This window comes from Akanthomyces muscarius, chromosome 5 (assembly GCF_028009165.1).
Source record: "Akanthomyces muscarius strain Ve6 chromosome 5, whole genome shotgun sequence".
In the NCBI taxonomy this organism is placed as follows: Eukaryota; Fungi; Ascomycota; class Sordariomycetes; order Hypocreales; family Cordycipitaceae; genus Akanthomyces; species Akanthomyces muscarius.
In genome coordinates this window covers 2369629-2394215 of record NC_079245.1, presented here as the reverse complement: position 1 = coordinate 2394215, position 24587 = coordinate 2369629, and the positions used below count along the sequence as shown (strand labels likewise).

The window sequence follows — 24587 nt, the reverse complement described above, 5'->3', positions numbered from 1 at the left end:
TTTTTAGCGGCTCTACAGCACCAACAACAGCTATTTAAGGTGTTGCCAAAATGGCCGCAATCGAGGTGGAAATGCAAACCAAAGAAATTCATTAGATGAAACACAGATCGCTTCACTCGTTAAAAAGACACCTCACCATTTGCATTGTACCTACCTTTTGTGGAATCCCAACGTCGTCCGGCCCCTACCTGGTGCCACTTCTGTTCATGGTACAGCAAACACCACCATCATGACACCTTCATCCCACCACCATGACCGCCAACCAGCACGACTGGCATTCCTCCATCTCCGCTACAGATCGCTATGGCGCAATACGATCCATGTGAGCCGTTTCCATGTACCGTTTTGTACACAGCCAACTAACGGGCTCTCAGCCAAGAAGCTCTGGCCGATGGCTCCATGACCACGGCCATGTCCATTGAGCAGGCCGCCTACAACGATTCAGCATCCTTGGTACGTATTCTACCATGCGCTACTGCGTACACAGCACACTCACAATCGAACTTGACAGGACGACTACGCAGCCACATGTAAAGCAGCAATCGCCGCCACGGCCAACACAAGCCCTTCACAAGACAACACCTCGGGGACAATAGGCGATGCACGCATAGGCTCCTACACCAACTGTGTCGCCATCGCCGACGGCGTCACCTCCACCGTCTACCGCTCCTCTGACGGCACGACGGCCCTCAAGGTTATCACCGCGCACCACCCCCTGCCGCCGCACAATCCCCAGCGCGAGATCCGCATCCTGCGGCTCCTCGGCCCGCCGTGCATCCCGCTTCTCGACGCCTTTCGCGACCAGACGCAGCAGCAGGTCCTCGCCTTCCCCTACAAGCCACTCACCCTCGAGGCACTCATCGCGAGCCAAGCTGAAGCACCGCTTGCGGCAACCCAGACCAAGGCCATCTTTGCCGACGTGCTGCGCGCGCTGGCGCACATCCACGCGCAGGGCATCATACACCGCGACGTCAAGCCCTCTGCGATCCTGCTCGACTCACCCGCGGGGCCGGCGCACCTGTCCGACTTTGGCATCGCGTGGCATCCGGCGCTGTCGGCGGCCGAGGAGCCCGCCGCGGCCAAGATCCTGGACATTGGCACAGGGCCGTACCGCGCGCCCGACATGCTCTTCGTGAACAAGGCGTACGGCACCGAGGTGGACGTGTGGGCGCTGGGCGTCATGCTCGCCGAGTGTCTGTCCGCGCCTCCCAGGCCGCCGTTTGAGTCGCGCGCGGCGCAAGAGGACGGGAACCAGCTCGGGCTGATCTTGAGCATCTTCAAGACCATGGGCACGCCGACGCCGGAGACGTGGCCCGAGGCGGAGCGCTTCCAGGTGTCCCCGTTTCAGATGTGGACAGTGTTTCCGCAGAGGTCGTGGCGAGAGATACTGCCGGCCATTGACCCAGACTGGCTGGACATGATTGCTTCGACGGTGCGCTACAGCAAGCGCGCAACTGCTGAGGAGGTACGTGAAACTCCAGTTACCACTTTACGAAATACAAGCACTGACAATTTACAGCTCTTACAGCATAAATGCATTCAACAACGTTGAACATTGCAATCTCATTGTCTATATACTTTTTCTAATTATGCAATACCCGATTTTCTATTATGCAATACCCAATTTATTTCGTATCATGCAATGCCCAACTTCCCATCATGCAATACATCATGCAATACCCAATCTCCTCCTTGCCGTCTCCTTGCATGCTCGCACTCAGGCAAATCCATCGTGGTTCAGCCGTCTCTTTTGCGTGTCCGCGCCCAGGTAGTCAATCGGGTTCCTGCACAGCGGGCACGTGTTCTGGTTGCTGCTCTGGAACCACTTGTACAGGCACGTCCTGTGGAAGAGGTTCTTGCATGTCGAGCAGCGCTTGTCGGGCATGCGCTTGTCGGCCGAGATGATGCTGTAGCAGATGGCGCACTCGGACTGGCCCTTGAGCGCGCCGACAATGTTGCGCTTGAAGACCTGCAGGCCGTCGATGATGTTGCCGTTGGAAAAGGTGATGACGCCCTGCGTCGTCATGATCCAGCTCTGCCACTTGCGGTCCGTCACGGCCACGCGGTTCAGGCTCGCGACCGTCACGCCCTCGATCGGGTAGCTGGCCGGCACCTTGATGACGATGGAGGCCTGCGCCTCGTCCACCTCGTAGCCGGCCGTGACCTCGCGCGCGGCCTTGGAGACGCGCACCTGCAGCTCCTGCTCGTCGGCGGCAGGCGCCTCCTGCGTGTCCGCCCACTGCTGCACCTCGTCCAGGTTGTCGCTGATGATGAGCGGCGTGTAGTACTTGGTCGTCCACGCCTCGACGGCGATGCGCGTCTGCTTGGAGCGGCAGTCCATGTACCAGGTCCGGAACAGGCCGGGTGTGTACTTGAGGACCAGGTAGTACAGGTGGACCAGAAGCCACTGCATGCTCTTCTCTTCCGTGTATGTGTCGGCCAGCTTGACGTCGTAGTTGTAAATCTGCTCCGACAGGAGACCCTCCTTGTCCAGGTTCAAGGGGTGCGCGGCCGAGTGACCTAGGACGTCAAACATAAAGTCAAGCAGCGGGGCGACATAATTTTCCGTCTTCAAGTTCTCTGTAAAGTCACTTCGTACTTTAAAGATGGCTCCTGAGAATGCGTCAAAGACGAGCTTCCAGGACAGCAGATAGCAACGAATGGTAAGCGGAAACTGGGCGAGGCTCTCGTCAGAGTAGCTTTCCAGCGTGGGTGCATCCAGCAGCAGGGAGAGCAGCTCGTCGGGCAGTCGGGCGTCAATCTTGTCCAACAGAATGTCGACGGCGGCCTGTTGCTGCTGCACTGGAATCGCTCGGTGCAGAAGGCCAAAGGCGGCTGTTTGTATGCCTCGAGATTCCGAAGCCACCAGCGGGTATATCTCGCCCAGGTCGGGGGTATGGCGCACCGCAATCTTTTCCACCTCTCTGGACAGAACCATGGTCACAATCTCTGCTGCTGGTGCGTCGACGTCGCGAAAAAGCTTGAGCAGGTCTAGTAGAGCCGCCGGCTTCTTGCTGGCAAAGTCTTTGAGGGCGTCTTCTAGGTCATCGTTTGGCTCGGGAATGGTCTCAAGAACTCGGCCGAGTTTGAGCGAGGCGTGTGCCAGAGGCAGAACATCGTCCAGGCTATATGCGGAGCCGTTGTGCCATGTGTCCAGGCAAAATGTGAGCGTCTTTTCCCAGTACGAGCCATACACGTCCTTCATGCAGGGAAGCAAGCAGGCGAGGGCGCGGCATATCTCGGCGGAAGTTTGTGCGTCAAGGAGTTCGGGCTCCTCGAACCAGCTTGTGATCTGGCGCACGGCAAACACGATTCGGTTATTGACGACAGGAAGTTCTCCAGATTCGTACAGTCGGGAACAAAGTGTAAGAAGCGATAGAATCGATTTTGTTCTTTCGCCATCAGCAGATGCGCCAGCCACGTCACTAACAAGCCGGTTGCAAAAGTTGTTGATTTGCTTGGAAGCCTGCAGAGGCTCACCAAATCCTGCGAGAATGGCAGCGCTGACAAGAACAGTGTCGGGGGTGGACTTGAGGTATTCGGATTTGACAAAGTGTTCTTCCAAAGAAGAAGACAAGCCTTGTGCCTCTGCAGTTGCCTGGAAAAGCTCACTCAAAGCCCGGGCGCTGTATACGGCAGAGGTAGAGAGAGACTTGGACTGCTGGACTAAGAGACTGGCTAGTTCGCGGATCATCTCTGTTTCCGAGTTCCCCTCACCAGCTACCCACCACTCCTTCTCTGCTGTGTACTTGCTAAGGAAGAACCGTAGAGAGCTGATGACCGTCTCTGCCTCACGCATGCTTTCTTCGCCGTCTAGGTCAGAAAAGAGGCCATTCGTGTCCGTAAGCGTGATTTGGTCTGAGATGAGTTGCACAGTAATACACTGGAGGTAAAGGAGCTCAACCAAAAACTGGGAAGGAAGGGTAGCCAAGTCAATGCCTTCGGCAGTCAGCAGGGACAGGTATATGGCCATTCTTGCGGGAACAGAGCGTCCCCGTCTGTCGCGGGGCACACGGAGCGCCTTCTTGGAAAGAGTGGATGTTGACTTGGCCAACACAGTAGCTCCGCCAATAGGGCTGCTTATGGAGACAATGGGGTCGATAGGCAGTTCAAAGAATGGCTTCAGCTGCTCCATCCAGACGTTTGTGCTGGGGAGCAAATCTTCAAGAGAGACGGCCGTGGAGCTGGCTTCCTTGGCCTGCTTGACAAGAGTTTCGATGTCGAGCGATTGAGGGGTTGCACGTTCAAGATTGGATAGGATAATGCCAACAACGGGTAGTTTGCCATCGGTATGCTGATCCATGAGAGATCGGACTTTGGCCGCCTTGCCAGAAACAGAAGCATTTCTATCCAGCTCCGACAGACTAAGCAGAACGGCAACCAGCGATGTGTGCAGATCGTCGTCCTCGGACAGCAGCTTTGGATTTCCACTGGCAATGATAGCAAGAATGTCAAGAGGACCTTCGCCAGGTTTCTGCTGCAAGACGTCGACAGCATGCCTGGCAAGTGTTAGTAGGCTGTCCCGGGACAGAGTGCCAGAGTTGACAGCCGCCGCCAAAAGGCTCTTGCTGCCACCCGCACCGTCTGCAGCCGCAGTTGCCTGCTGCAAAATTTGAGTTTGCACAGCTTGGTTGGAGAGTGCAAAGCCTGCGGCAGCTTTCTGGGAGATCAAGCCGGCCAGAACCTCATTGCGCTTGTCGCTTGGTGCCAGCGAAAGTGTCTCTTGGACCCAGGCTCCCCAAGTGCTTTTGTACAGCGTTTGAAGCTTTTCAATGGAAGACGATAAGTCCAAGCAATTCAAAAGTATCGGAGCAGAGGACGACTCGATCAACTTGTCCATGTAGTCCTCTGCTGCGCCGAGGAGAAAGTTGGAAATGCGGACGCCGGCATCGCCCGAGAATAGACGAGGCACACAACGGAGTGCCTGTTCCAAAGTTCTTGCAGCACCGAATGGCTTCATGTTCCGGCTCTCAAGCAAGGATACACACTGAGAAATGATGTCAAGAGATGGCTGATCCGCCAATTCCGGGAGGCTGTCCGTCTTGGAGCGCTGGTGAAGTTCCTTGACGAGCTGAAACCAGCGTCGTCCTTCCTCGCCGACCTTTTCCTGGGAGGTCTGGTACTCTTTTGAAACACCGGGAAGGGAGCCAGACAAGTGTGTACACATTGTAGCACTCAGTTGGGTCAGTTCCTCTTCCACGACTGAGGCAACTGCGGGAGATGAGCTAGCCACGGCACCGTAGATATCCCCCAAAGTAGCAAGGTCGAGGGTTGAGCTACGGCCAGAGGGAGGGAACATAAATTTTTCAAATAGAGGGAAAGCTTGTGCCTTGGCCAATGCCTGAGCGTCAGCTTCATCCAACGACCTGAGCGCTCGTTGAACAGCATTGGCATAGCATTTCCAACCGAGTTGTGCGTTGGAACGGGGCTCTTCGCGATGCTCGAGGCCAGAGCGCAGCGACTCCAGCAACTGTGATTCTGATTCCTGGGTGACGACACTGCGGGGTAGGACAGACAAGAGAGCATCAAGCGATTCCCAGAAGTTTGCTCGACTGCCCTGAGAGCCCTTGGCAATGAACGCGTAGAGTCGCGTTGTAGGGGACTTTTTGCTCTTAGCAGAAGCCTCCCAAATATCTGGGTGGCCTTTGGTGAGCTTGGCAAGAGCAGTGACGTATTCATTGGCAGATCCGTTCTGCGAGGTTTTGAGACCACCAGTGACCATGGCCTGTCTGCACTCGACAGAGTCCGCGTAAGGTAGCTTGCGATCAAGGCATAGTACAAGAAGCTGGCAGGTACTTCGTCGCACTGATGGGTCGGCGATTGTGATGCTCTTCCAGACATAGTCGCCGCCAAAGTACTCGTCGTAGCTGTCTCGACAGCGGTCCATGTCGGAATCGTCCATTCGCTGGAGAAGCCGCAGGATGAGCGATAGACTGGCGTTGACGACTCGAAAATACTTGGTCTCGGCATCTTCCTTGGTTGTTGAGCGTCCATCGCTCAAGCTCTCTTCATTTTCCTGAATAGCCTCGAGAGCAAAGGCCAGGATCTGGGGCTGGCACTTCTTCCAGAAGGCATCGGCTTTTTCAGGGCTAGTGAGAAAAGAACCGAGGCCATCGCTGGCCGCGCGAGCAACGGCTCGATCGCGATCATAAAGACCGGCGAGCCATGCGCCGACAACCTTGGGAATGTGGCGCTCCATGCGCTTGCGCGCAGACTTCATTAGCTCGAGCTGTAAGTGGTGGGACTGCTCCCTAACGCGGCGGGCATTATCGATGGATGCCCGCGGATATAGTTGTGTCTAGTAGAAAGCGTTAGCCACTTGTCTCATGAGGGTCATGCAGCAATTGAAGAGTGAGTGGCATGGTGAGGGTGTCTTACCCAGACATCGAGAAGGGCGTCTTCTACCCCGCCATGCTTGTCGTGGGGGTTGGCCTGCACATAGGCCAGCAGCTCGTCGAGAGCCTTGGTCTTGGTTGTGCTGTCCCTTTTCAAGACATTCTTGAGAGAGACGACAACATTGGGGTCTGTGACGGCAGCAAAGGAGGGCGGCTCAGCCAGATATGACAGGGAGCTGCTGGAAAACTGCCCGCCAAAGCCACCGAAGCCGGCGCGCTGGGTTGTGCGGCCGGCGCCGGCAGATTGTGGGTAACCGCGCTTCATGGCACAGGCTCGCGTCGCGTGTGAAGTCCGGTGAGATGCTGCGAGGGACAATGCGACGCGGTCGATGCGGACAGCGGCTGAGGCTGGACAGTCTTTAAAAGATTTTGAGATGCGGCTCAGTGACGTCGCCACAAGTAGTTTGGTTTGGTATGTCAAGGTGTAGAATTGTTAAGAGTGGGCCTGGCTTCCAGATGGAGTCATACCGATGCTGTGCCCGGGCTGACTGGGGGGGGAGATGATGAGGTTGTTTGCTTGAAAATGGATGAACAGAGAAATGAGAGGGCCAAGGCTGATTTATATTGACGACTCTCAAGGGTGCATGATTTTTTTCTCTTTGGAGTTGACAAAGAGTTTCGTGGCGGAGATTGATCCGACTATTTGAAGACAGCCTTGAGAGCTTAAACTCGCCCCAAACGCTTAATGAAGGCCAGGTACCTCTAACAGCAAGACAGCTATCCAGGGACAGAATGCTTTGTCAGTCAGTCAAAAAAAAAAAAAAAAAAAAAAAACAGGAAGAAAAAACTATTGAAGGATCAATTTATTTTCAGCTCTTTCCACAATATAACACTACGTTCCCTTTTGCAAACGATAGTAATAACTATATTCAAGCCCTGGTGAGGTCGCTTTAGTGGCGGCCAGCCACGAAAGGCAAATCTTTCAGGAAATCCAGGAATAGTGCGTCATGTATCGCCAGCTCAGGAAATAGCCATCAGAGTATGTGCAATGTGTGCAGCCAAGTGACGATGAGATGCAGACTTGTCTTGGGTGCCAGGCCATCGATGATGCGTTTGACGGCGACAGGCACGCAGCGCACTCCCTGTGCTCAATCGCTGTTACACTGCACTACCTGCGCCAAGCAAACGCAGCATCGCTGTCCTTGGTCCCAACCACGAAGCATCGCGAAGCACCACAAAGCATCCAAGTCCGAATTCTGTCCATCATGCCGCTCGATCCACCCAATCGGTCTGGTGAGTTTGCACCCTGGGTGCCTGGCTTGGCTGCCACCGAGCGGAACTCGGCCAGGAATGCATGCATGCCTGTCCCGGCACGGTCGGCCCCTCCAACGATCGCAAGCACAAAGACGCCGACGGACACTTGGCAAGCTTGGCTGTGAGGAAGCATGCACAGCACATCTGGACAGACAAGCTATTTGGGATGCGATAACTCAAAGAATAACTTGGCGCCGCATCATGCAGCAGCCCCTTGCGCTGCGTGCGCAGACGTAACTTATCTTCCTCTGGAGAGTTCCTTTGGAATCAAGGGATGATCCACGCACAACACGCGGCACCTCGTACCACTCCATCGACAGTTCGCAAAGCCTGGGATGGGACATGACAACCAGGCTGTGCTGCTGCCAAATTTAGATCTCCAAGCAACACCCTGCGCGTGCGGGCACTGACAGGTCGCGATACATCTGCCATCTGCCATTCCTGAAGGGCTCGCTCGGCTGCAAGGCACCTGCAGGCTGCATCGCACGTCTTGGCCCTACTGTTGCTACGCATCAATTCTATCCCTCGCAACGTTTTCATCAGCTCGAAAGTTTAGATTGAGCATCGAACATCCATCTGGCTAGCCTCCTTCACCCCTTGTCTCGCTCAACCGCCCACCTCCCACTGGCGGCCAGTAGGTAGGCGTTGCTGGGCCCTTGCTGCGCTAAACTCCGCCCTTGTTCCAGAGTTGTGGAGGTCCCGTATCCGCTCGAGTCCCCAGGCTCTTGTCCAGAATACCAGATACGAAATCCTCTCTGCCGCTCTACTCTACGCCATCCTATCCTTGATCATCATCTTTTTATTCCTCATCCTCGCCATCCCATCGCCGCTGCCATTGTTCATGGTTTTCGCGCGCCCTCTTCGCGACTGACCGGCCGCGGCAATGTCGACCTCCATCACCACCACGCTCGCTTCGCTGACGACAACGGCCGCGTCGCTAGGGCCCGTTGTAAATGGCACCCGTTTCCCGCCCGGCGCCGTTGCCAACAGCACCAGCACCAGCAACGCAACCGTTCTCGTCCTCCCCCAGCTCACGACTCCATTCGTCCCGCCGACACAATGCACACCGGTGCAGAGCTGGACTGCCGCCACGGTCACCATGACCCTTGGCGACAGCTTTGGCAACACAACCTATCCGCAGATTCTGCTGCCCGTCACCAATGCCCAGTACTCGGCCTGCCAGCCCTCTGGGTGGAACAATATCGAGACCAGCTACCGATTTAGCTACAGCAAAGCTGCTTGCCCCAGCGGCTACAACTACAACCAGCTGTCTGATTTATTTAATAATCAGCCCAATACGGACACCATTCGCACAACAGCATACTGCTGCCCAAGGTGAGTAACGGCAGCTCGCCCGTCAAGCAGTCTTGTACTGTACTAATGCGCGGGTCTACAGTGGCTTCTCGTACACCATGTTTTACGATAGAGACATAGTTGGCGTATCTGGAGCCAACTGCATAAAGACGACGACCTTGTCACCTACGACGCAAACCACTACAACTACGATTTCTCCGGGATCCGCATCCTCGACCACTACAGGGTCTGCATCTTCGACTACTACAGGGCCTACATCATCGACCACCAAGCCGGCCGCTCTCGCAGCAAGAAATGCGACGGCTGCTGCGACGCCCACACCAGCACCCTCCGTGGTGACGATGTTCTACCAACCCTGGTATATCGCATGGGAAAAGCAAGATGCCTCCGATCTATCACCATCGCCGCCGACCGTATCAGTACAGTATCCCGTCAAAACTTGGGAACCGGGTACAGAAATCGACCCTAGCTTGACACGAAAGCAAACCAACCCCGACGCGTTGGACAAAGGTCTGGGTCAAATCATAGGCATTGTGGCCGGCTGCGTAGCTGCCGCATTTGCCGCCATCTCCGCCGTCTGGCTTTGGTTCTTCCTAAGGTCCAGGCGGAGAGACCGAGAGACGTTTGAACGCGAGGAGCACCAACTCCAAGAACAGCGACTGCAACGCATTGGCGAGTATCAGAGGTCACGATCGCCGACCGATGACGAGCCACTGCCCGTCTACGTCAAGTCCCGGGAGCAAGACAAGGCCACGGTCGCCGGGGTGGCGGTACCTCCGTACAAGGAGCGTCCCAGCTCGGAAAGCTCACGGCACAGTGGCCAGCAGGACTACCAGAATACACATGCGCAAGACAGCCGCAGCGGCACGCATGAAGACACCGACGGGCTGACGCTGCACGATCAACACACGCTCGATGGTACAAATACACAGAACGGCACGCAAAGGCAGAGTGATGGATACCGACGGCATGAATGAGGCGAAGCGAAGGCTGCCTGCCTTGCGCATGAAAACTTGTTCAGATAATTGAGCGACATTATATCATTGGATCAGGAATTAGCGAATGGAATTTACTCTTTCTTATTTATTTATCGATCTATCATGGCCTAGACCTTTGTCTGAGTTTACATTCATTCGTAAGTACAGGTGCGTCAGACTTCATGGGCCGACTGCTTTGAATGTACAATTTCCTGCTTGTAGTCATAAATTCATGCTTCTGCCGTTTCCGGGGCGTCTGTCAGCGGCGCACCCCTCGACAGCTCCTTTTCCAAGTCTGCCAGCTTGGACTGGACTGACGGCGGATGCCGCTGGAACGTAAACAGCGCCACCAGCAGCGACGCGATCGACACGCCGACGCAGATATACATGTCCACGCGGAAGGCGTCGATGAAGGCCTGCCGCGCGAGAAGCTGCTGCTGCGGGCCAAACTGGAAGAGGGCCAGCGGCGAGCGGTAAAAGCTGGCGAGCTGTTCTGGCGTGAGGGTGTCCTCGAGTCCGTTTTGGATCTTGGTGATGAGGACAATAATGCTGATGGCGACGCCGAGGCTGCCGCCGAACACGCGCATCTGCGCAATGATGCCCTGCGAGATGGCTTTGCATTCACCCAAGTCAGCAACCTTATACGCCGGCAGGAAAATAAAAGAGGTGGAGGGGAGAGGAAACGTACCGTGATCCTCGAAACTAGATTGTAGGACGGCGAGGAATGTGGTGCTAGAGATTTTCAAGCCTATGCCGAGGCCGAGGACGACTTCGAGACCCCACTGCCACGCGGGGGGCTTGATGCCGTCGGGGAGGCGGGAGAGGACGCCCGAGGCGATGGTGAGGATGGCGCTGGCGGCGACGAGCACGGGAAAAGTGTTGTTGCGGCGCAGTGACAGGGCGCCGCCGAGGGCGCAACCGGCCGCGCCGCCGCCCATCATGGGGAGGAGCAGAGCGCCGGCCTTGACGGGCCCGTAGAGGTTTACGATTTGGGAGCGGAGGGGTATGTTGATGATGGCGAGGAGGAGGACGAAGCCGGAGAGGAATGTGTCGCTGGTCAGCTGTTAGAGATGGAACCAGTGACGCGGCACGGCAGAGGGAAGGGGAAGGAAGGGGAAACAACGTACAATATCGCAGCGAGCATGACGCGGGTGGTGAGGATGTGAAAGGGCAGCTGGGGCCGGATGTGGCGAAAGCGGGCGTCGCGGGCGAGCTGGCGCTGCCAGAGGACGAGGGCGACCCAGCAGAGGCCGCCGAGGACGAGGACGGAGATTGTGGTGGCGCTGCGCCAGGCGTAGTCGCGGATGGCGGCCTGGTTGATGATGAAGACGGGCAGGACGGTGGCGGCGAGGATGAGGACGGCGCCGAGGTAGTCGAGGCGGCGCATGTCAATCTTGACAAAGAGCTGGTAGTCCTTGGGCCAGAGGAACAGCAGCAGCACGCCAGGGACGAACGCACACGGGGCGCTTTGCTAAAAGTCAGCGTCTTTTTCTGATGGTGGGGGGGATAGGAAGCGGAGGGGAGGGAGAGCATACTTTATCCAGAACACATAACGCCAGCCGACATACGTCGTCAGCAGCCCGCCAATGACGGGCCCGCAGACGCCCGCGAGGGCGACTATGACGCCGAGGGCCGACGTGACGAGAACGACGCGCGACGGCGGGCTCAGCTCCGGGTAGGTGATCATGGCCATGGAGTAGAGCCCCGCGCCGCCGACGCCCTGCGCGGCGCGGAAGCCGATGAGCTGGTCGAGGTTGGCGGAGGCGGCGCAGCCCATGGACGCGGCGAGGAAGATGGCAAAGGAGGTGCAGACGATGGTCTTGCGGCCGAGGGCGTCGGAGAGGCGCGCCATGGCGACGGCGAAGCCTGTGAGTGCATCAGTATGGAGGGAGAGGAGAGGAGAGGGAGATGGGGGATGGGGGAAGGAGGGAGACGGACCAACTTCGGTGAGGGTATAGGCCAAGACGACCCAGGAAGAGGTTTTAAAGTCTTGAAACTCGGCGGAAATGTCGACGAGCATGGTGGCGACGACGGTGGCGTCGAGGAGGGAGAGGAAGAGGCCCATGCCGACGCTGTTTTTCGACGCGCAGTTAGCATGGGTGTTTCGTTTGAAGACTACAATGTGAGGGAGGGCAGCAGTGTCGTGTGATGCGACATGAGAGGCAACGCACCATGCGAATATGATGGCGAGGCGCCAGCCGGCAATGGGCTTCTTGCGCCGCAGCACAATGGCGTCGGCGTCGTCGCCGCTGCCATTCACGATGCTGGCATGGTCCGTCGTTGGAGCGCCGCCGCCGCCGGTGCCGTGGGAGCTGGAGCCGTTGTCAAGCGCCGTGTCCGCGGATGCGGACCCCATGCTCTTGACCTCGTCGCTCATGGCGAGGCTTCTCTCTGCTTCTGGCGTGGCCTGGTTTTGGTATGAGCGTCTGCCCTTTGGCGCGGGCGCGCGCGGGTGTGAGGATTGGGTGTTTCGATTTTCTGTCTCAGGTGTCGCAACGCATTCTTCTCACGCTTGCGCTAGACCTGGACCGTTGGCGACCTTTTTTCCTGTTTCAAAATGTTGGCGAATCTGATAACCCGCGAAAGTAAAACAATGGTGGAAATAAAAAGATGGCAAAGGAATTATATCTCAGATGTCTGAGCTCCAAGCCACAATCATTGACGTAGCTTAAAAGCCCTGCTGTTGCTTTCTCGGAGTGATGCAGGATGCCGGTTGCTGGCGGAGAGGCGCCAGATCAGCAAACGGACGATCAAATTGCGACGCTAGCGGCGGTTTCCGCGTATTTGCTCTTGTGTGGTGTCTGCTTTGCTTGCGGCTTTCTTTCTTTTTTAAAAACAATTGGATTTTCCTGGCCTAATAGAGGCATTACCCCGCTCGTGGTGCAGCTTGTTTGGGCGACGTCGCTGGACGCTTCGGTGCTGGGCCCACGGACTGACAGTCCATTTGCAGATCGGTCTGGGGCAAGGCTTTGACGACACAGTGAAGGAGCGGAGGCCTGGATACGGTGTGCACTGAGCTGGGTAGTGGTTTTTACAATTAAGAATTAATTGGGTTTTGCAGGAAAAGGTAACAGAACAATCCTGTTTTCTGAATAAAATTGGAATCCTCACGAGTTAGTAGCTTATGATAGCATTACAGTTGGTTTCCGTCCGCCATTGTCTCGTGCAGCTTGTGTTTTGTTTGCAAGCTCCAGTCCAGGGCACCCACCCACTGTGACGACGACGATGCGGCACTGTGCTGGGCAGTCTTGACTTGACAGCGGCTTGGGCGGGCCATGTCATGTCATCCCGGCAGTCCGGCGCTCCGTCCCAAGAATGGCGGGGAAAGGCTGCGGCTGCCGAGGGATAGCTCGTATGGCGCAGGGCACTTGGGCACAGGCCAGTTCAATGCGGCAAGATGGCATGAGATTGTGCACAATTGAGTGTCACAGGAAGGGCTGGCTGCCATCGGCCGAGGCATGGCGCCGCCTTTCCCCTCAACTCAATAAACATTGCGGGTGGTGGCGTCTGGGGGTGTGGGTGCTGGTCTGCCTGGCCGATCAAGGAGTCTGCGAAGGGCCCGAAGTCCGACAGACGACGGCCATTGCGGATAAATACCAGTAGATAGAAAGTGCACGGTCAAACGGCCACAGCCGTTGATATTTTGCTGTGATTTTTTTTGTGGCGATTTTTTTGTCATCCGGCAAGACCATTTCGGCTTGACATGATCGATATGTGACATGTGTGTCCCAGCGAGTCAGTGTGGGCCATTAGTAGTTATTCTGTCAATGTGTGCAGCCTACTCCAGCCGCAAATAGACTAGAATCACGATGCGAGACTAGCGGTCCGCGACAAAGTGCTGCTGCGCCCTGGCAGGCTAGCACGGACGAGTCGTCAGAGGTCTTGGTTCAAGGGCATGACTCCATCTCTTTGTTGGTGGCCGGGATACCCAATTCAGAAGGCGGATTGAATCGGGGGACACTGCACGATGCGAGACGCTTATATCCGATCATGCAGCCTGTGCTACCATGATTGATGCACTATATTTGTTCATGACTGCCAATAGTGGCCATTTGTCTCGAACTGAGCATGTCAAGCCACCAGCTCGTCGTGAGGCTCTAGCCTCGTCAGCCGTGTACCCTCATCGGCCGGGATGCTTCGATGCCCTCCCACGAGAGCTTCGGCCACACGGTTGACCGGCCAAAGGCCAGGGAACACAAAGGCCAAACCCGGCGTCTTCAAGCGCGACGTGCGAAATTAGTGATTGTGCGACCCGTTGGGCTCAACTGACGTCATGGGCCCCCGTCTGAATTTTGCAGTGGAGACAATCACAAAGCGGGCTTCCGGTGCATGTCACTGCCAAAAAGCAGCAGTAATGGGGAAAGAATATGGAGAGCAGAAAGTTGCAATTTCCATGGACAGACATGTCAACAGTAGCTCCAGATAGCAAGATCAGATTGATTGGAATTTCTGGACACAATCGAAGATTTAGCATCTTTGTGGCATACGGGCGTCCAGGCATTTTGCCTTGCTTGGTTCCGGCCGCCCGCCAATCAATCCCAACTCGGAACTTGCGCCAGCCACTGCCGCGTGAGCCAGCCAATGGGCAGTGCTGGGGGGGTTTTCCAGGGCTGTTTCGTATTTTCTGATTCTAATTTCGCTCTTGCTCACGATCATCTAGATGAAAAGCCCATCGTCATCTACCAGTACTCTCCTAGCCTCTTTTCCCTCTGCGTGGCCTGACAGTGCATGTCTGATCACGTGCGACGGTTGAATCCCCATCGTCACGTTCAAAACGGTACTTGCGAGGTACTTTGCATCTCACGATCCCCACACGGTGGCCTGGGGAATTGCGGCTTATCTGGGCCAATGCCAGCGCGGCGATAGCTGCAGGGGGCCCCAGCAGTGGGGTCAATACGTCACAGTTGATGGCTCGCTGTATTTATTCGCGCCATCTTTCAGTGGTCGCTCGCTGCGAGACCACGCTACGGAGGATTGTCCTAGTTGGCTTCAGCGCCTGGAGCTGCAGGCATCGTCGTCGCCCACTCACACCACACCAACACCAGCTCCACGATGGGCGTCATTCAACGACTTGGTCGTATCGCTGCGCTGCAAAGTCTGTAGCATCCCTTGCTAGTGTGCCGAACCTTGCAGCAAGGCGCAGCCGTGGACAGAAAACCGCTCACCATGTCAGCGTGGTAGAGAGACTCGCAGATAACGTGGGAAAAAAAATTCCCTAATTATATGACATTTCAGCCACAATCAGCACGACAGAGCCTCTGGTGGCCAAAGTTTCAAACTGGTTGCTGGCGAGCACATACAAGATCCGCTTCAGCGCCAGCGTTCCAGCGTCCTTCACTGGCTGCTTCAATCAGCGCCTGGAGTTGCCGCCAAGACTCGCCCCGGCTACAGGCAGCCTGGGGCTCCATTTTCGATGCACAGTGGAGAAGCCGCTGCAGGCCACACTGCAAATAGCGCTGTCGCCGGTGGACTCGCCTGCCTCTGCTGGCTGTGCTAGTGCGCTGCCTTCTGTAACCATCACCTGTAGCGCCATTGCAGGTGGCCTGGCCCAAGTGTCCTTGCTCTCGTGTACCGCCCAAGTACTGCCTCCGTTATCCATGTCTCGTCCCTCTACGCATCTGCCCGTACTTGCCCGTCGTCGTCTTTAACTTTCCCCTCATCTGCCGCTTCAACTTCAAACCTTTCCCTCTTCTCATCACTTCTGTTCCCTACTCCGGCCTCACGATACTTGCCATCCCCGTGTCGCCCAATTTTCCTATACAATTTAGACGGCTTTTCTCCCCTACACTGCCGTGTCGCTAGATGCTATATACATCGGCCCTCTCGCACGCTCTCCCGCCTAATCCTTCACTGTTGGTATGTAGCCGGCCCTGGAGGTGTCGCTGCCTTATCACCCTCGAGTTCGTCGCTTTTGCCCTCTTTATGCTAATACATTCTCTCTCCAGATCATATAGCAGTCGCGGGACCAATTTGATTCTTACAATCATTCGCAGCCATGATTTCAGCTGCTGCTCAATCCACCCCCCGCGCCAGGCTGGCTCTGGCCCGCGCGTCCACCACATCTGCCGCCCACCAGACTCGCCAATACCGCTACGGTCCCTGGCAGGTCGAAACCGACCACGATGTCCGCGGTCGCCACCGTTCTGTTCGCTACAGATACATGGAGACGCTCAGCCGCAGGCTCTCCTGGGACAACAAGAGCGCCCGTGCTGCCGCCAAGACCACCACTCCGTCTTACGCCCACGGCATGTCCAGCACCAGCGCTAGACACGCCGACACTGCCAACGTCAAGTCCTGGTCCGACGACCTCTCCGGTCTCGGCGCTGCCAAAACGGTCGGCGCCCTCGAGCGCGACGCTGTTGATCAGCTGTTGCGCCCTCAACAAGACACCCCCCAGAGCATTGAGAACCTCCGCCTGCCGCTCAAGAGCGTCCGCGACTATATCCAGGAGTTTGCTCCCAAGGACGCCACACAAACTGTTGATGCTGAGAAGATGATCGAGGCCACTTCACAATTTCCAAAGTACAAGGATCTCGGCGCATACAAGTCGGCCAGCTTTGACAACCCCAATACACCCTGGGAGCTCACTGCCGAGGAAAAGTCCAAGCACTACAACGATTTACAGAAATACCGCCCCATCGAGTGGAACGAGCCCGATGGCCTGCCCGCCCAGAGCGCTGAGCAGTACAAAGATCTTCACGACTACAAGCCCTCCAAGTACAATGAACCTGATGGCCTTCCCGGCCGCACTCCCGAGGAGCAGAGCAAAGACTATGATGACCTCCACAAATATGGCCCCGTCACTTGGAACGAACCTGATGGTCTCCCCGGCATGACTGCCGAGGAAAAGACCAAGCTCTACAAGGACCTCAACAAGTATGGCGCCGTGACCTATAGCGAGCCTGATGGCCTCCGCCCCTTGACTTCGGAAGAACTCTCCAAGAACTACGAAGACTTGGACAAGTATGCCGAAGGCTTCAAGTGCAAGGACACCCTTCTCAAAGCTCAGCAGGCCCGCGAAATGGACGGCACCCCCCGTGGTACTCCTCGCCCGGCCAAGGTTGACGTCAAGCCCGCCAACTACGCCCAAGAGTACAAGGACTTGGACAAGTACGGCCCGGTTCGCTGGAATGAACCCGATGGCCTCCAGCCTCTCACTCCCGAAGAGCTGACCAAGAAATACGAGGACCTGGACCGTTATGCTCAGTATGACAACGCTGACCCCCAGTCGGCTCGCATCCACCCAGAGGAGGCTTCCAAGCGCTACGGCGATCTCAGAAAGTATGATGAATTCCCCAATGCCGACCCTGCTGTTGCACGTATCCACCCAGAGGAAGCATCCAAGCGCTACGGTGACCTTTCGGCATACCCCAGAGCGGGATTCGTGGAGCCTGCCGTCAAGGAACACGTTCACCCTGAGGAGCTCACCAAGAATTATGCTGATCTCTCCAGCTACAACCCCAGAGCTTTTGACGCGGCCAACAGAAAGTACCCAATTCACCCCGAGGAGGCCACCAAGAACTACAAGGACCTCGGCAGCTATGCTAAGCCGATTCTGGACGAGATTTCTGCTCAGCCCCTCCGCCCCGAGTTCAACGAGCATGATGTCGAGATCCTCCTGAAGACTGCCGCTCACCAGTCTAGTGCGGACCAGCTGGACTCTGCCCCTGATGTCCCCAACGGCACCATCAAAGCTGCTGCCAAGCGCCGCCTTGTCAATCTCGAGGACGCCAAGCACAAGTACCAGACGTCTTTCGAAGCTGACGTGCCCAAGGGCCCCGTCTCCGAGGCGCAGCCCATCGTCGACGTGGAGCTTGAGGCTGCCCGCCGCGCCGAGAAGCTCGAGGACGGCAAGTCTGCGTATGCCGCCGAGTGGGGTGCCGAGGAGCACCAGCAGCCGCCGGTTGCTGAGCAGCTCGAGTCTGTCGCCGAGCAGCGTCTGTCCAACCTCGAAACAGCAAAGGTTGAGCACGAGCGCCGCTTCGAGCAGGAGAACGACGAGGGCGTCAGCTCCATGGATGAGAGCTTCCCGACGGCCAACAAGTCGATCGTTCAGGAGGCGCTCAGCAAGCTGGCCGCCCAGCAGAACAAAAGAGCGCAGGCCCAGCAGGACCCCTACTCTAAAATCCCGCAAGGACTGGAAGTAAGCTACTCACACGAAATTGGCGGTAAAGCGACTTGGCCGACACGAGTAAGCCATTATAGATCCAACGCTAACGAGCACGCAGAAGAAGACTCGCCGTCGCAGGCAGTGAGTGGAGGCCGTACGGCCGCCGCTGCCGCAGAGTACGTTGTGCTGGCGTTTGATCCAGAATCGCAGACGGTTAATGTCGCGGAGACGAGTTCTCTCGCCCAAGGCGGTCTTAACCCGTCGTCGCAACAGACGCCCGCCGAGGTGATCATGCGGCTGTCGAACCCGGCCAGGTTTTTCCCGCACTTTAAGCCCCTGCAGGCCAACGGCTACGCGATTGTCTCTGGCCGCGGCGACGTCTTGATCTTTCGCAAGGTCGGGCAGGCCGTGGACGGTGCGCTCGCGTATGATCCGAGTGCGGTCGGGCGGAGGAGGCGCTCGCTGGGCAAAAAGCTCGTCGTGGGCACTGTGGCGGCGGCTGGAGCTGCGTATGGCGTCGGGATGGTGGCGGAGCATCTATCGACAAATGGCCTCATATAACGGCACATTTTTTGCCGCATCGTTTTGTTTGGTTCTTTTCTTATTGCTTTTTCAACATGGCGTACGCATGGATATACACCACCACAGACATGGATCCGGCGTTTTCTTCTTCTTCTTGATTATAGTGTGCAATGGATTATGTACACTGGTGTAAATAGGATTAGGTTTACAACAGATCGGAACAAACTAGCATTCTTTTTGACAATTTGATTTTTTTTTCTTTTCTTTAAGTTTTTTTCTTCGTAGCTATTATGTCCTGTTGAGTCAGTCCTGTTGAGTCGTGTGCTTCGTCTTGTATTGATGATTTCCTCGAGGTCATGCTTTCTCCCATTGAAATGTAGTGCTATAGGTTTTGGTTGTTTTGCAGGCAGGTTCCTTGTCGTGTTCTTTGCCGTTTTCTTTCGGGCTGGATCGTGTACTTTACTTGAAGATTGGTTTTTTCGTTTATCTAGGAAGACCGCTCGGTAAAGCCCGGACCGGTCCGGACGTCGTCGACGGCGGCCATCTGCAGCTCGTGCTTGCGGTCCTGCGCGCTCCAGCTCTGCCGGCGCTCAAAGTTTGGGGTCCAGGACGTTGTCGTCGCCCGCGGGGACGCGGCCGCTGCGTGTTTTGCACCTTGCGTGTCGGTCTTGCTGGGATCTGGTTCTTTTTTCTGATTAGCTTTGGGCGTTTTGGTGCAGGTTCGGTTTCGGTTGATTGGTGCCAAGTCGGGCTGCGTTTGCGTACCTTGGGTAGAGCGGACCGGGAGACTGGTGTGCTGCGTCTCGGACATGTTGAAAATCTTGAGCTGTCGGGAATTTTGTGTTTCAATGTGTTTTTTGTGTGATGAATTGGTTAGAAGTGCATTCTTCTTGTAGTCTTGGCCTAAATGCGTATACAGTAGTCGTGTAGCAGCTCTGTCAAGTGAGGGGTGGGATGTGGCGATATCTGTCACGAGACTATGGCGTGTTTGTGCCTCTCCTGCCGTTGCATGTAGTGTCTCGATGCGTACACCAAGACAATTATCCATATTCTGATTGAACTTTAAACAGGTATTGACTCGTCGTATTCTCTTGTCCCCTCGGTAATGATTTTTTTGGCACAGCGGGCGTTTTATCATTCATCACGACGAATGCAGGGTAGCGTGCCAGCGACCAAGGCTCAGTTTCCCGTTGACAGTATTGTACGGGGTATAAGACGTCTTGAGATAACCTGATGGGCAATTTCAATAGTATGGCATAAGTTTATTGTCCTGTAGTCGGGGCAAGTAGCGCGGACCGCCTCGCACGCAGCGGTCTAGACAAATGTAAGTCTGGGCAATGTATTCAATCTGTTCGAAGCCCTGACCTTTATGTATAGGTCTTAGCGTAGCCCGCAATCCAAGCACTGATAATGGAAATAGCATGATATTTTCGTCAGACACAAACAGTAGCCGCCAATGCATCACATCGTATTTTCGTCGAATCGAAAACCGCAGCCGCCAATGCGTCGCATCATGATCCTTGCAGAAAAAAGGAACAAAAGAAGACCAAGAAAACGAGACCAAAAAGCTTATTTGCGAAAGAGACGGCCAATTGGATTTCTCAACTTGTTGCCGGCACTTGGCACAAACTTCGTTCCATTTCCATTGGCCCCGTTTCCAATGGTCCCATTTCCATTGGTCTGCCCAGCGAAGGGCATCCTCTTGACGTTCTTGCCGCCGCTCATGGTGGCTTCAATCAGGTCATGGCCAATCTCGAACTGAAAGCCATTGGGTGCCTTGAGCTTCATGGAATTAACTACATCACCATTAGCGTTGCTGAGAATGGCAGCAAGAGTGCAAGTTCGCATGAAGACTTACACCAGAGTTGATTCGCCTCTGGATGAGGCCCGGTTGTGCCAACCCATCCCTTGCCGTACTTGTTCAGTGTCGCAGCAACGTGGCCCGTCGTGGAGTACCGCGCAAGCACATGGTTGGTACAGTTCTCGACAAAGTTCTTGACAAGACTTCCTTCCTGGAAGTAAATCCAGCGGTTCATTGCCGTTTGACCGGCATTCGCTCCGGAACTGAATGCCCAGTTGACCTGAATCACCGTATCCCTGTCGTCCTTGACTTGCGCGTCCTTCTCGTCGCTCTCGGCACTTATCTCGGTGTCCCCAGGCAGCAGGGCAAGGCCCGGCGAGTCGCCAGCCATGTATGCGCCAAGACAAAAACCGAGGTAGTGGCCACCATTGGCGACAAAATCACGTATGTAATCCGCCACGGGCTCGAGTTCTGCCCACGCGTCGTCCACATCTGCAAAATACGGGGCCAGTTAGTATCGAGAACAGGCGATGGGCAACGTCATCGCGGCAATACGTGGAAATGAGTTTCAGGTGCGGGAACGATCCTCGGCGCCACTTCTTGGCGAAGTGGTCCTTGATCCCGAACAAAGTTGCCATTTGCATAAGCATCACGCGGGTATCGTGATTTGCAAGGTGTGGAGGTGCACTGGTAGGAGCAGAAGAAGCAAACAATACTGAGCACCGACGAGATCGCGAGAGAAAACCTGAGTAACATACCGGGACCGCCGGGAAAGGCAAAGAGCTGGACAGTCTGCAGACTGGAAGGAGTTATGTCCTCTGACGCGACATACTTGACTGTAAAGTTGCGAGCAGACGACTCGAGCAGCTCGCCGACCGCCTTGGACAGATCAGGATCATCGCCGGCGGCGCGCCAGACAAAAGCTCCTGGGCGATCGGCGGCCGCTCCGGAGCCGATGAAATGGGCCATGACGAGCAGTACCAGAGAGAGCGACGTGACCCAGCCAAAGGTAGTCAACGAGGCAAGGGCAGACACCTGGAATAAAACGCTTGTGAGCTTCCGCTGCACCTTTCAGGCGCATGCATGTCTCATTGCAGCTTTTTTTTTCTTTTTGTGGCTTGCAGATGATGGAGACGGAGGAAGGTGCTCACCATGACGGCCAAGGCAATCAACGTTACTTGCGGTGGTATGCTAGCACGCCACACCCCCGTGAGCTGGGAGATGACCTGTTCTCGAGTGTTGTGGGCGCGTTATGTTCACGCCGCCACTGTCAGGATTGACGATTTATTGCGGCACTAGTACGATGATGGGTATGACGGTGCAGAAAGAAGCACCAACCACAGAGCGGTCTGACAGGCACGGCTGGCACACGGCTGCAAGCTGCTGCAGGGTGTCCGCACGATGTGCAGGTAACTAATATAAGCTTTTTCAGCTAGCACTCAGCTGGCTGCAGCAGTGTCGAATATTGATGCCAAAGACAGCGCTGCGAGGCAGAGTGTTGGCGATGCAGATGCAGAAGCAGGAGGGATGGGAAAAGGGACTCATTCTGCGAGTTACGGTGGGAGTTTTGTATTGAGACAAGCAGACTGCGGGCGCAAGACACAAGAATACTACGGAATTCTGCGGGCGCAATGTCCTTTTCTTGCACTCCGACTGGTAGGACCAGCCTGCTGGCAATCCTACGAAACGAGGGTGACGACGGCACGGTCGTGGCGCAGCAGAGTCGCGTCTCAGAAGGCGACAGGGAGCACTGCTACCCTGCCTGCCAACGTTCATCGTAGAGTTCATATTAAGAAACCAAAGCTCGCTGCGACGGAAAGAGCGTCATTCCTGCTTCAACTTCATCCAGACTGGACAATTCCAATCTGCTGCGACTGCCGCCACTTTTCTCAGGCATGTTTCTTCCCGAGTCCCGCAACCCCGCGAAACGAGCACCAAAGCACCGAGCCTAAATAACGCCACCAAGCCCTTTGGCTTGGTTCCTCCCCCTCGGCGTGATCGCACGCTCCGAAGAAGCCGTCATAACCGGACGCCGCCGCCAGGTCTAGCTTCGCCTTTGAAGGCGTGACAGGGTCGATGCGACGAGGGCCGACGAATAAAAGTGGTCTCGGCAGCACGAAGCCGTGGGAATCAAGGCGACTGGGCACAGAGAGAGAGAGAGCGCGCAAGCCTCAAAGGGAGGGGAAGGGGAAGGAGCCTTTTACGCCAGCAGAGCCAGAGAGCATCGCCGTTACTCCGGGAGTCCGGGGGCTTGTCGTGTTTTTTTCGTTGGGAATCAGCATGCAGGCGGCGCCCTCTTGCCACCACGACACCGTGTGATGCATGAAGAAGAAGAAAAGAAAGCAAGAAAAATCCTCTCAGGACTCAACATGGAGTCGATTCCACATTCTCAACGGTCTTTCGGTGGCGGCTGACCATGAAAAATTCTCCTCTCCCACCGGTCTGACCAAAGAAGGATGTTCATCGTCAAAGTGTGTTTGGTGATGGGGTAAAACGGGAGGGACGGAGGCACACCAGAGAGATTCTCACCAGCCCCCAAAGACTTGGCACCAAATTAAGCTAACGCCGGCCCAAGATGGCGTGAGAAGCATGGGGGCGAGAAAGCTAATATGCTAACTGGGCGCCAGCGACGCAATACTTCTTGAATGAGTAAGGTTACGATGCCAGTGCTGGAGGCTAACACGGTAGCCAAATGAGAGAGATTCGGGGCTTGATGTGCCGCTTTGCCGTCAACTCTACCCCTCGCCGATCCCTCTCCTGCCGCTATTGTTCGGCACTTGGGTGCGCCGTGACGGCACTGGGTCCGCGAAATCGACTCGCCGCTGTTTACACCTTGGTCAGCATGCCCCCGATCCCGCCGAGGAACACTCCACCTCCACGAGCGGACACAGCTGTCCTCTTGAGCATTCCGATTTTGTCACACGGGTCCCTGCGCTCCAGGTCAATTAGAAGCTCCGCTCGCGGCCCTAGCGTGGCCCACGGCATCGTAGATCCGTCTTTGTGTCGGGCCCCAGAGGGCAGGGGCCTCGACAAGCATAACATGAGCACGGAGCCTGCGTGCGTCAGCTCTGTGAGAAGAGTTGCTCTCCGATGAACCCGCGAGCAATGGCCGTCAATGTCGTGCTTCGTCTCTTGTGTCCCTTTCCAACGACTGTGGTCAGCTCTCATGCAACGGGTATGAACTTTTGTTCCCGTGGCGTGTAGTATTAATGTATAGTGCACTGTCGGGGATTGGGGCCTGTGGCTAAATTTAGCACCCACTGCAAAACCTTGGCGTCGTTTATTAAGCCGCTCTCATTCTTGTCCAACGCACACTACTTGTATTACAGCACGTTATTTGTAAAAGGATCGCGACACCAACCTGTGGCTTCGGTGAGGGCTGCTGACTCCTCGATAACCGTGAAGAAGGCGTTGCGCCAGCGCAGCCCAGGGCTGAAAGCACAAAAACCTAATCAACAAGTCATCGTAACAAACCGGGCTCAGGAATCTGCTAGATGATGCCAAGAGACTTCAGCTCCCACCCGCGCCGGCAGTGATTGGATCGATGGTGTCAGGACTCCATCTTGGGGCATCTAAGATCACTTCTAGGTGCCGCCACAAACCGCCACAGTCGGACTAGGGCTGCGCTCTTAACACCTGTCAGAGCTGAGCAATCTTCGCTCGACCGAACAAGAGACATCCTACGTGGCGAAGATGGAGTTTCGAAAGCTTTTTTTTTTCCTGACATGGAGCTGCCAAACTGCTCAATTGAATCGAGCGTAATTCAACAAGATGACGCGGCTGCCGATCTATGGCAAGGGGAAAACAAACCAAAACCAAAATAATACATGTGCGTACCACGGGTAACGTCAACGGTGCCGATATAGCCGCTGCTCCATTGGACACCCTTTGCAATCCCCACTCGAAGCAAGAAGCCAAGGCTATTCCAAGGTAGGGTAATGCTAAAGTTTTACATCACTGCTGAAAACGTCTCATTGCAAGTGAATGGATACTGCGGTGCATTGTGTCCGCACTGCCGTCTACGCTTGTGTGCCTGGGGGATGGAGCGGCACACTACCAGTGACATGTGGCCAAACGCAAAACAGCATTCGTCCGCTCGCTCGATCTACTCTAACAGGTCACAGACCCCAATCCCGTTGTCAACTCCAGTGTGGCGTCCGGCCGCCTGAGACCAGGTACCAATCCGCCGTGCCGCAAAGACCTATGCAGCAGGT

The 24587-nt window shown here is 55.8% G+C and overlaps 8 protein-coding genes across 9 annotated transcripts; 4 read left to right on the top strand and 4 right to left on the bottom strand.

Moving 5' to 3' along the window:
• Window positions 1-251: 251 nt before the first annotated feature.
• LMH87_010089 (uncharacterized protein) lies at window positions 252-1552 on the top strand (the record flags this gene model as incomplete). The annotated part of the gene is made up of 4 exons (XM_056197191.1): window positions 252-322; window positions 375-453; window positions 512-1465; window positions 1520-1552. 4 exons carry the CDS (start codon window positions 252-254, stop codon window positions 1550-1552), a joined length of 1137 nt encoding a protein of 378 aa, XP_056054265.1.
• A 165-nt stretch (window positions 1553-1717) lies between these two features.
• Window positions 1718-6660, bottom strand: LMH87_010088 (uncharacterized protein; the record flags this gene model as incomplete). The annotated part of the gene is made up of 2 exons (XM_056197190.1): window positions 1718-6298; window positions 6379-6660. 2 exons carry the CDS (start codon window positions 6658-6660, stop codon window positions 1718-1720), a joined length of 4863 nt encoding a protein of 1620 aa, XP_056054264.1.
• A 1872-nt stretch (window positions 6661-8532) lies between these two features.
• Window positions 8533-9940, top strand: LMH87_010087 (uncharacterized protein; the record flags this gene model as incomplete). The annotated part of the gene is made up of 2 exons (XM_056197189.1): window positions 8533-8984; window positions 9046-9940. 2 exons carry the CDS (start codon window positions 8533-8535, stop codon window positions 9938-9940), a joined length of 1347 nt encoding a protein of 448 aa, XP_056054263.1.
• Window positions 9941-10170: 230 nt separating this feature from the next.
• On the bottom strand, window positions 10171-12317 carry LMH87_010086 (uncharacterized protein; the record flags this gene model as incomplete). The annotated part of the gene is made up of 6 exons (XM_056197188.1): window positions 10171-10553; window positions 10629-10993; window positions 11068-11406; window positions 11476-11806; window positions 11879-12012; window positions 12112-12317. 6 exons carry the CDS (start codon window positions 12315-12317, stop codon window positions 10171-10173), a joined length of 1758 nt encoding a protein of 585 aa, XP_056054262.1.
• A 3618-nt stretch (window positions 12318-15935) lies between these two features.
• Window positions 15936-18195, top strand: LMH87_010085 (uncharacterized protein; the record flags this gene model as incomplete). Its single annotated transcript, XM_056197187.1, has 3 exons — window positions 15936-17221; window positions 17393-18083; window positions 18169-18195. 3 exons carry the CDS (start codon window positions 15936-15938, stop codon window positions 18193-18195), a joined length of 2004 nt encoding a protein of 667 aa, XP_056054261.1.
• Window positions 18196-18341: 146 nt separating this feature from the next.
• Window positions 18342-18611, top strand: LMH87_010084 (uncharacterized protein; the record flags this gene model as incomplete). The annotated part of the gene is made up of 1 exon (XM_056197186.1): window positions 18342-18611. One exon carries the CDS (start codon window positions 18342-18344, stop codon window positions 18609-18611), a length of 270 nt encoding a protein of 89 aa, XP_056054260.1.
• A 448-nt stretch (window positions 18612-19059) lies between these two features.
• LMH87_010083 (uncharacterized protein) lies at window positions 19060-19710 on the bottom strand (the record flags this gene model as incomplete). Of its 2 annotated transcripts, none has more annotated exons than XM_056197184.1 (3): window positions 19060-19256; window positions 19338-19398; window positions 19603-19710. In XM_056197184.1, 3 exons carry the CDS (start codon window positions 19708-19710, stop codon window positions 19060-19062), a joined length of 366 nt encoding a protein of 121 aa, XP_056054258.1. The 2 variants fall into 2 exon arrangements, with proteins under 2 accessions (XP_056054258.1, XP_056054259.1); XM_056197185.1 differs by having other exon boundaries at window positions 19060-19250.
• A 431-nt stretch (window positions 19711-20141) lies between these two features.
• On the bottom strand, window positions 20142-21527 carry LMH87_010082 (uncharacterized protein; the record flags this gene model as incomplete). Its single annotated transcript, XM_056197182.1, has 4 exons — window positions 20142-20368; window positions 20431-20865; window positions 21132-21408; window positions 21525-21527. 4 exons carry the CDS (start codon window positions 21525-21527, stop codon window positions 20142-20144), a joined length of 942 nt encoding a protein of 313 aa, XP_056054257.1.
• Window positions 21528-24587: the final 3060 nt, after the last annotated feature.